This window comes from Panicum virgatum, chromosome 7N (genome assembly GCF_016808335.1).
Source record: "Panicum virgatum strain AP13 chromosome 7N, P.virgatum_v5, whole genome shotgun sequence".
NCBI classification, from domain to species: Eukaryota; Viridiplantae; Streptophyta; class Magnoliopsida; order Poales; family Poaceae; genus Panicum; species Panicum virgatum.
In genome coordinates this window covers 43,171,602-43,181,472 of record NC_053151.1, presented here as the reverse complement: position 1 = coordinate 43,181,472, position 9,871 = coordinate 43,171,602, and the positions used below count along the sequence as shown (strand labels likewise).

The 9,871-nt window shown below is 49.1% G+C and overlaps 2 protein-coding genes across 2 annotated transcripts; both read left to right on the top strand.

Moving 5' to 3' along the window:
- Positions 1-1,093: 1,093 nt before the first annotated feature.
- On the top strand, positions 1,094-1,942 carry LOC120683124 (FCS-Like Zinc finger 2-like). The gene has a single exon (XM_039965149.1). The coding sequence runs from the start codon at positions 1,215-1,217 to the stop codon at positions 1,512-1,514; it is 300 nt and encodes a 99-aa protein (XP_039821083.1). The 5' UTR covers positions 1,094-1,214; the 3' UTR covers positions 1,515-1,942.
- Positions 1,943-4,338: 2,396 nt separating this feature from the next.
- LOC120683215 (FCS-Like Zinc finger 2-like) lies at positions 4,339-8,695 on the top strand. The gene is made up of 2 exons (XM_039965241.1): positions 4,339-5,023; positions 8,562-8,695. The coding sequence occupies exon 1, from the start codon at positions 4,452-4,454 to the stop codon at positions 4,746-4,748; it is 297 nt and encodes a 98-aa protein (XP_039821175.1). The 5' UTR covers positions 4,339-4,451; the 3' UTR covers positions 4,749-5,023; positions 8,562-8,695.
- Positions 8,696-9,871: the final 1,176 nt, after the last annotated feature.

The following is a 9,871-nucleotide window of genomic DNA, read 5'->3' as shown; positions in this document are numbered from 1 at the left end:
GATCAAGCAGTAGTACGAGTTTATATGCGGTGATAGTGCAAAATTTTACTATAATATCAGTAATAAAGAATTTGTTGGAGTGTACTCCTTCTGTCCCAAAATAAATACAATTTTAGGACCAAATATGTAAACCAAAGCTAGGTGCAAATTACCAAATTACTCATTGTCTTTTGTAAGAAAAATCTAGATATTGGTTTGTCTTTTGTACGAGAAGTTTCCGAAAACTCTTGTCTTTCGTGGTTACTTAGTTAAAGTTACATTTTTGTGGGACAAATTTTGAACCATAGAATTGTATTTATTTTGGGACGGAGGGAGTATACTCCGTATTAAATACAGGGCCCGTTTAGTTTCCAAAAATTTTCATGTGCTACAATAACTTCGAATGTTTAACCACTAATTAGAAGTGTTAAATGTGGATAACTGACAAAACTCATTTCATAACCCCCGGGCAAAATCGCAAGACGAATCTAATGAACCTAATTATACAATGATTAGACAATGTCGTGCTACAGTAATCAATCTCTACTAACAGATTAATTAGACTTAATAGATTCGTCTCGCGATTTCCCGTCCATCCGTATAATTAGATTTACAATTAAATCATGCTTAGACCTCCTAATCTTCGGTTGAAAATTGCTACAGTAATTTTTCCAAAAAATTTGGGAACTGAACGCGCCCACAAGCTCAAACCTGTTTTGAATCTGTCCGAGGGACACAGTCACGGTCTGTTCGGCTGATCGGTTCTCGGTTTGTTTCGACTTATTTTCTCTCGTATAATATTATTTATTCTACCAGCCGAATACTATTTATCAGATCAGCGAGACCCGGCTGATGAATTTTCGACTTATTTCGGCTTGTTTTCTCAGCTACCGAGCAGGAATACCGAGACCCGTCTGGTTTGGCCTAGCTGTGGGCAAGGCGCGGCCGGTAGACCGTCTCGCTCGCTCGCGTCGGGCTTGGCCCGCTGGTTCCAGAACCACCCACGGTTTTCCTTTTTCTCAGCTTATCCGCTAAGCTCCACGTCACTCCCCGCTTGTCGTGTTCCTCACCACGCAACCATAAATACCCGCCCCGTCCACTTCGCAGCGAGCCAAGCCCATTAAGCACCCACAACGCTCTCCATTCCCCTCCCCCCGCCCTCTCCAAAGCGAAGCCGCTGAGCTCGGAGAGACCCTCCATCACCAGCTCACCCAAACCACACGAAGCAGATATACATGGCGGCGTCCGTGGCCTGCGCCTTCTTCTTCGACGCGGAGCCGCTGGGCGAGCCCGGGCGGCACGCGCTGGACGCCTGCGCGCTCTGCGCCAAGCCGCTCGCCCGCAACAGCGACATCTTCATGTACAAGGGCGACACGCCCTTCTGCAGCGAGGAGTGCCGCCACGAGCAGATGCACCACGACGCGGCCTACGCGCGCCAGGCCGGCCGCCGGAAGCAGCAGCGGAGCAGCGGCAGGCGCGAGGGCGGCGAGGCCTCCGTGTCCGCCAAGTCGGGCGTATCCGTTGCCAGCTACTAGTAGTAAGCAAGAGGAGCCAGGCGGGGAAGGAAGAAAGCGACTGCTCGTCTTGGCTGAACCAGCTAAGCTACTGGAGATCCGAACATGGAGGCGCTCGGGCTCGCTTTGTTTGGGCGCAGAAACGAAGCGAACTCGGGGGGTGGATGTGGATCTGAAGATTGATGAAGGCAATAGAGCCAGCCAGATTGGCCTGACCTTGTTTTTGTTTGGATCTCCTGGGTTGGCCGTGGTGCGCGAGGGGGTTGAGGCCTGAGGGCGTGTGTGTGTAAATGTACGAGGCATCTAAACAAGCTGTGCCACAAGCCATGCAATTTTGATCGCAAACTTGTTCCTGACTAGTACTTTTCTTCTGTGTGTGCTTTTTTCTCTGTACTGATAGGACAGATGATATCTCGCAATCGCAAACATGTTCAATTGTTCCCCGTTGAGATTCAAGACTCCAAAGTAATCTGCTTGAGCAATTGAATCCCATTCCTTCCTCTCTCTGTATGCTCTTTTTTCTCCACTGATTGGAGGAAAGAAATCTCGCAACTGATGCAAGATCTGCTTCGAGATCCAAGATTGCAGCAGTAAAAATCAATCTGCATGAGTTATAATCAGTTCTTTGGTAGCGAAGCACCAAACCTACACAAAACTCCATCGTGGATCTGGCTGAAGCCTGCGTCTTGGGGGCTATCTGAATTTCTGAACTGATAAAAGGCACCAGTGCTGTACTTTACTCGAGTTTACCCGAAGTGCAAGTGTCCCGACTGCGTAACCAACTCACTAGTTCCATTCTAAAAATTGGTCCGGACTATTATTTCCGTCAGTGTCAAGCGGGCTAAACAACACTCCAAAGTGGCCGAAATCATTGCACCCACGTCAGATCCGTTGAATAATTCAATTTCCTTTTCTCTTTTCTCTTTTCTCTTTTCTGTACGCCTCGCTGCTCAGCGCTGAGTCACCGGGGAGTCGGTCCGTGCCCCACTCAATCACCAAGAGCGCGCGGGCCAGGGCGACGTCACGATCTGTCGATCACGGTTGGTGAAACGAAACGAAGCCGAAGCCGTGGACGCGCAGGCCGAAACATGTGTGGTGTAGGCCGTGACTCACCGAGACCGTGCGCTGCAGGCTGCAGCCAGCAAGCGCCAGTGCCGCACGGACGTATGGCCGCCGCCCACGCCAAAAGCAGCGCGCCGGGGCACCGGCCCGCACTTTTACGCGCGGTCCTCCACTCCGCGGCCACCAGCTGTGTGGCCGTGAGCGAACGGGGATCTTTTTCCAATTTTTCACCATGCGGCCCGCACTGTCAGCCGGTGCAAGCTGCCACAGCTAAGCAAGCTCTGGTTCTGTTTTGTTGTTCGTGCGGCTCACCCGGCAGAAACGTCGATCTGCTCGCACGCCACGCGCGGCGCTGCGTGATCTGCGAGTTTCTTTCTCTCTCTCTTTTTTTTTTTGACAAGCTTTCTTTTTGGTTGTTCCGTTGGTCGACGATCCGTGCGCTCCGATTGTCAAGCCAAAGATCTTCTCCGCGAAGCCGCCTGCGGGAGTAAACAAACCGGCGCGGCGGATCTCGAGAAATGCTGCTCCCCGGGGCGAGACCTGCCTGCCTGACCGATGGGATCTCGGGCAGGGCAGTCCGCAGGGGCAGCTCCAAGTTGCCTTTGCACGCGCGCAAGGTGCGTCGCGCCTACTCCAAGGCGGCGTGCACGCCTGCCGAAGCTGAAACCTGGCGCCATCTCCGTTTGGCATGGAGTTTTTAAACTCGCCTCCAGCGATTCCCCCTCCGCAGATGTCACTCGCGGTCGTGGCCATGACAGTGTTCCATCCCAGGCCGACGGCGCAACCACGGAACGTACTCGCATGGTCGTGGCCATGACAGTATATTCGCATGCCTCTCCCCGGCGCGGACGCGCTGCACGCGCGCCACCTGCCCGCGGTCCCCTCCGCCGCGCGCACAGGCGCAGCGCTCTGCCTGCCTGGTGGCGTGCATGCACCGCGCTCGCCAAAGAATCTCTCTCGCCAGGAACAAGGCTGCGCCGTGCCCATGCTGAAGCCGTGGGACGGGGGGTGCTGGGTGCACAAGCAAAAGGCTGTTGGCTGTTGCGGCGAGGCTTTGCAAGTTGCGAGCGCAAGTGGCCTCGATATAATACGCGGGCCCCGGCCTAGCTAGGCCTAACTATGTGGGGGTGGGGGGCGCCCGCATCGTGTGCTGGAAAAAAAGAGAGAAAAGGCTGGCGCGCGCCAATTATCAGTGCTAATAATGTGCTTAGCTTAGTTTAAGCCAAGAGTTTGGGACCAGCATCATACTATGCCGACCAATAATGCTTCGAATAATACTAGCGTGGTAGTAGATTTTGTGCAGATCAATCCATCAATAATTACGATGCGCCACAACTTTTTTTACCTCCCGAAGTCCCGATCGTGCCGCGCGAAGCGGAGCAAGGAGTAGCAAGTACTGTGGAGCATGGCACGCGAGCACGAGGAGTCTTCGTGCATAGCACGCAGTTTTCGCTGCCGAGCTGTCGTAACAGGGACGCTTCTGTTTTTGGCGCGACCCGTCCCTGTCGGAACCCGGAAACCGCCACAACGTCACGCGCGCGGGCCCATTGTGGAGCCGCGGCGGGCACGGCTGGCGCCATCACGCCGAGTCAGCCCATCGCGGCACCATGGCCCGCCACGAAACAGACGAGACGATGAACCGAACCGGCTCCGTCCGGCGCGGCGCGCGCGCGGTATTCCCCGACCCGTGGGCGGTCCCGCTCTCGCCCTGCCCCTACCGCTGCGGCGTCCGATCCGTGCCCGTCCCTGCCCGCCCCGCCCGCCATATATACCGACCTCCCGGCCCGCCGGTCTCAGCTCAACCCAGCAAAGACCATCCTCCTCCTCGCAGTAGTCCTCCCTCCCCCAGCAACGCACCAAGCCTTGCTACTAGAAGCAGCAGCTACGCTACGCACGATGGCCGCCTGCGCCGGCTTCTTCTTCGACGCCGAGCCGCTCGGCGAGCCCGGCGTGCCGGCGCTGGACGCGTGCGCGCTCTGCGCCAAGCGGCTGGGGCGCGACAGCGACGTCTTCATGTACAGAGGGGACACGCCCTTCTGCAGCGAGGAGTGCCGCGGCGAGCAGATGCAGCTCGACGCCGCCCGCGCGAGGCAGGCCGCCAGGTCCGCCGGCCGGAGGCAGCAGCAGTCCTTGTCGGGGACGGGATCTCCTCGTAGAGGCCAGGACTCCAGGAAGGTGTCCGTGGCGAGCTGACCCGGCCCGTTAGAAGGAGCGCATAGCTAGCTGAGGTGCTTGATCCGTTCCAGCTTCTTCCAAGAAGATCCGGAGAACCGCCGGCCGCTCTGATGGCACAAAAGATGAGGAACTCCGACTCTCCGTCACGATCTGTCCGGCTACAAGATGACGCCCGTCGCCCAGCACCGCACAAGGATCGTAAATTTTCAACTGTTCTTTGCATCAGAGTAAGACTTGGCCATCTGAATCCGAGCCGCACACGATGCCGGTGCGAGTTTGAGGCTTTGAGCCACATTGTAACGCCTCCTTGTAAACTGAAGCATTCCCGAAGTTTTGTTTCAAATACCGAGCAATCTATTATATTAATAAGGGAGTGTTAGAAGAAGCTAAAAGAAGCCATCACGTTCGCCGAGAGGGTCAAGAAATTCCCACGTTAATCTAAAAAAAAAAGAATTTGTACCGTCGGATTTTATGAAGATCTAATGGTCTATATTAACCTAAAGAGTCCAAGCCAAATACTAGAAGAAGCTAAAAAAAAGCCACCACGTTCGCCGAGAGAGTATAGAAATTTCCGCATTAATCTAAAAAGAAAATGATTTGCACCGTCGGATTTTATGAAGATCTAAGGGTCTATATTAACCTAAAGAGTCCAAGCCAAATACAAATTATAAATATAACTAGATTAGGAATCTAAAAATAAGCAATTCATCAACGTGATACATACTGTCTTTATATATGTTTCTTTTTCTTTTCTATCTCTTTCCCCCACGAAGATGTATATAATACGGAGGAGTAGATGAGATGAGACACGAAGATGTATACGATACGGAGGAGTAGATGAGATGAGAACTGAGAAGCCTGCCGGCCAGCATCTCAAAAGGTCCTCATCAGCTTGCACGTTGCTAGGCCATCTTTTGTGCGCTCAAAGCTCATGCAGGACACAGTGGCGACTCCATTTGCAAAGGCAAGGCTGGCGACTCCATTTGCCCTGGCTACTACGATTGCAAGGCATTGAGCCACGGCTTAAACTGTGAGACAAAACAACAGCAACATCCCTGCTCTAGCCGGACAAGAAAGCAAACGGCCGGGTAGCACTAGGCCGTGCATCACGGCAGGCACATGGTCTGGCCACTGCACGTGTACTTGCCCGTCCAATCCTGTGATAGGGAGAAGGAAGCTGTTAGCTGATTTAGCCTGGGTTAACAACAACCCAAATAAGGGAGAGGTAGACCGGCAGCTGTAGCAACACGTATGTTGTCCTTATTTTGTCATTATACATGAATATATTTTGTAATATAGTATCCAAATCCAATTAGCCAATTAGGAAATATCAGGCTCTAAGGTAACTATTGGCGGCCCATTGAAATTCTTTGATTGTGTTCCGCCCAACAAAATTTAGGCCTGGACATGAGTCATGACAGGAGAGTAGAACGAACGTCACTTGCACCTGAGGGCCGGGACATGATGAGAGGAGATTGCTGTTGTGGGAGCCTCCTGACACTGATACTGGACATATCAAAATCAATGTTGATGATGTTGTCTCTATGCAGAATCACAAGCTGGTATTGGCTTTGTGAGTGGGGATCACACATGTAAAGTCATACTTTCAGCCTACATAGATTTTTTAGTCCGACTGTATGGCCGTCATTCACTACTATCGAAATAAGGGGCCGCCATCCTTATTCTGTTATTCACCAACCAAGAGGCTACATATTGCAAGAATGCTTCAAAATTAGTATCGAGTCATGTGAAAGAGAGCAGAACAATATCACAAATGATCTAGCTTAGACCATGAAGCTGCTAAACCATAGCGTAGTATGGCACGATCGCTCTCCGAAGCGTTAAAAGCAATAAATATCTTTAATTGCTTGGATAGTATAATCCCCTTCTGAAGTGTTTGAATAATTAATAAACTTTTCTCTTTACTTGCAAAAAAATATGAAACTAAAATACATTTTAGCTCTTTTTTGCGGGTACATTTTTAGCTTCCTCAATCGAGGAGCACGCATACCCACAGTAGAGATCCATGTAGCATTGTTCCCAAGCATCCGAGGCACGAGGAAGCAGCCTAGCTATGAGCAACATAGGAAAAAGATCAATTGTGTAGCCCTTTAACGGAGAATAAGAGCAAAAACATGTTATGTTTTGCTCCAGATACAACGATTCAATTTTCTAAAAACGAGAGAACAATTGTGGCATTTTTTTTAGAGAAGCTAAGTTGTTACATTGATCATTCTCAGCTCAATTGATCACGAATGAAAGGTAAAAGTATACACAAAACAAAGAATACAAAAGAAGAATATATTATTGTTTCTCCATTTGTTATTGGGAAATATATACATAACGACTACCTCCAACGCTTTGTTTGCCGAATGGATATTTCCCCTTAAATCCTCACGTTGTAGCAAGGATCAAAATCAAAGCCAAAAGATCTCTTGAAGACAGTTTGCATAAAGAGGTACACCATTTTTTCTCGAAAACAACAATGGTTTGGTGTAGGTATTATGTAGATGCGATGTGGTTTCAAACTTGAAGGCAATGGGATTATGCACAATTTTGAGAGGGGCTAAATTTTTTTTTTTGGAGCGATCATGGAGACTTGGAGAGGCACAAATTGATGGTAGCACATGGGGAACAACTACTATCAAAATTAAGAAATGAGAAAAAAATGTGAGGGTGGTGTGGCCATGGTAGAGATTTGACATGATTGCAATCTACATGATGATGAAAGAGGGCAAGATTTCAAGAGGCTGACGACAACCGTGGTGAAAGCAATGTGTTAACCATGAAGAAGCGCAGTTGGACAACAAATTTGGAGAACCCTCCACGATCAGAAGATAGATCGAAGAGGAAGGGCAGTAGGGCTAAGAAGCAATCTCAATCTAGAAAGTGATGAGAGTTAGTGCTCGACTTGGAGAGCGCACGTCGCAACACAATCCCTATCGAGTCAGGAGGTCGTGTATCACCCTAACATAGCAGAGCATCGATGTCATCACCGAGCTGAGGCATTGTGATGACCACAGGCAATGATGAGAGATGAAGTGAGCACATGACCTGTTTGAGACAGCTTCACTCCAGTTTTTCAGGTCCACTCCAGAAACTCCATGGTGGTGTATCTCCACAAATTTCTGAAGCACCACTTTACGTGGCCTTCAAATCCACAAAAATGCATGAACTAGCAGGGGAGGCCTTCATATTTATGAAGACAGCTACTCTAAGTTTTGTGGAGTAATGGTGTTTGAATTGGGAGCGACTCCACAACTTGAAGCTGAAATATCTAGAGTGGAACAGTCTTATATTAATTAGTTAGGAAAGGGTTGTATCTTACCAATACAACGATGAGTTTGCTAATCCTGGTGCATGATTAATGGTGGAAAAAGGTACAATCACTGTAAGAAAAAGATGATCTAACTTATGTGCATTAAGGTATCATTTCAAAATTCAAACTCAATTAAATTAATAATATTATCTCAAATCGATACTCATCTCGATCGTCTTTTAATGGTTTAAGGAATTTATCACATAGCAAAGACTCTGAAACAAAAATTTACATAACCAGCTAATAATTAAAAATTATACTCATGTTAAGAAATTTTAAAGTGTATATTGAGTTAAAAAAATATCTCTACATAAACTGTTCCCTTTTTCTTCTTACCCATATTACCAAAAGAATAAGGCACAAAATATGATGGTGAAGAAAACATAGGCGATATCTTCAGTCTAGATCATTAGGACTTCCATAACAGGATTAAATGAAACTATACACCCGTTTCTTCAAGTAATAAAACTTAAATATCAACATAAAAAATGCTAGCTACCCGCGCAAGCCACATTGTAACGCCTCCTTGTAAACTGAAGCATTCCCGAAGTTTTGTTTCAAATACCGAGCAATTCCTGAGTAAAACCAAAGTTACCAAACAATCTCCGCGGGAGCAATGAGTCTCCGAAAAATAATAGCTATGAGATGTCGACATGTCGTGTAATATTTTTTGCATCGCAATATCTCACTCTTATCGCCTGAAGACGAACACTATTTTGTCTCCCTTTGTCTCCATACCCGATCGTTGACGTCAAGGAAAAAATTAGGGTTCGCCATAGGGGCTTTCCCGGCCCATCATAGGTTACAGTGATGTCCACAGGAAGTGGCAATGGCCTGTGGAATGCATCTCTTCTAGTGAAAATGCATCACTTTTAAAAACGGTGAAAATCCAGTCGAAAGTGTACTTGTGTAGCATGGACAGCGCGGAGAGCGGCGGAGGTATAGAAGGCAGATGTAAAGTGCTGGTCACTGCAGCTGTTTGCGCGAGAAATCAGAGGACAAGGGGAGGCAGGAGTAAGAATCCAACGGCCGAGGGGCATCCTGTGAGAGTCTGGAACTACTACTTCCGATCTTGGTCATCCAGTTTACTGTGCTGTGTGCTCGAATTGATTGATTATGGAGCCAGTGCTAGAGTGTTCCGATTGCTTACGTTCAAAAGGAAAAAGATGAGCTAGTTGCGTAATCGTCGTCCATCAGGGGACCAAACAAAAGACCAAAGCGAAGGGGAATGGTCACTCCCACGTCGGATTTCTTTAAACAACCCAATTTTGTTTTTGCCTGTAGGACGTCTGAAAAACTCGCTAGTCACGGCTGAGTCATCGGAGAGCCCCTTCTCACTGAAGACGAACATCATGGCTTGGCTGGACATGCCGTGGACTCACGGCCGAACACGTGTCCGGCCGGTCGCTACCAGCGCAGGGCCGGAGCACGTAGGGAGAGTATGGCCACCGCGGGCCCCGCACTTTTACGCGCTTGGCCATCACTCCGCAGGCAGCATCTGAGGAGCGGTGAGCCGTGAACACTTCCAGGGGAGTTTCTCGAGCCGGGCAATGGATGATCAACCCCTTCTCTCTGCTGCAGTTGTTGCTTGTTCCCGTGCGTATGTGCCGTGCAGTTATTGCTTGTTCTCTAGCTGGGCAATGGATCCTCTCCGGGCGAAGAATGTGCTGTGCCGAACGACTCACATGGCGCCCAAGTCTGAGCTACGCACGGGACCACGTACCGTATTTCCCAAAAGAAAAAAAACATAAACTAGCAAGAGCGCGATCTTTGAGCGAGCGCCAATTATCAAGGGCAATGCTTTATCTGTGACGCGACCTAA

Excerpts from the sequence above, each read along its gene's own strand:
- LOC120683124 (XM_039965149.1), top strand. The coding sequence starts at position 1,215 with ATGGCGGCGTCCGTGGCCTGCGCCTTCTTCTTCGACGCGGAGCCGCTG.
- LOC120683215 (XM_039965241.1), top strand. The coding sequence starts at position 4,452 with ATGGCCGCCTGCGCCGGCTTCTTCTTCGACGCCGAGCCGCTCGGCGAG.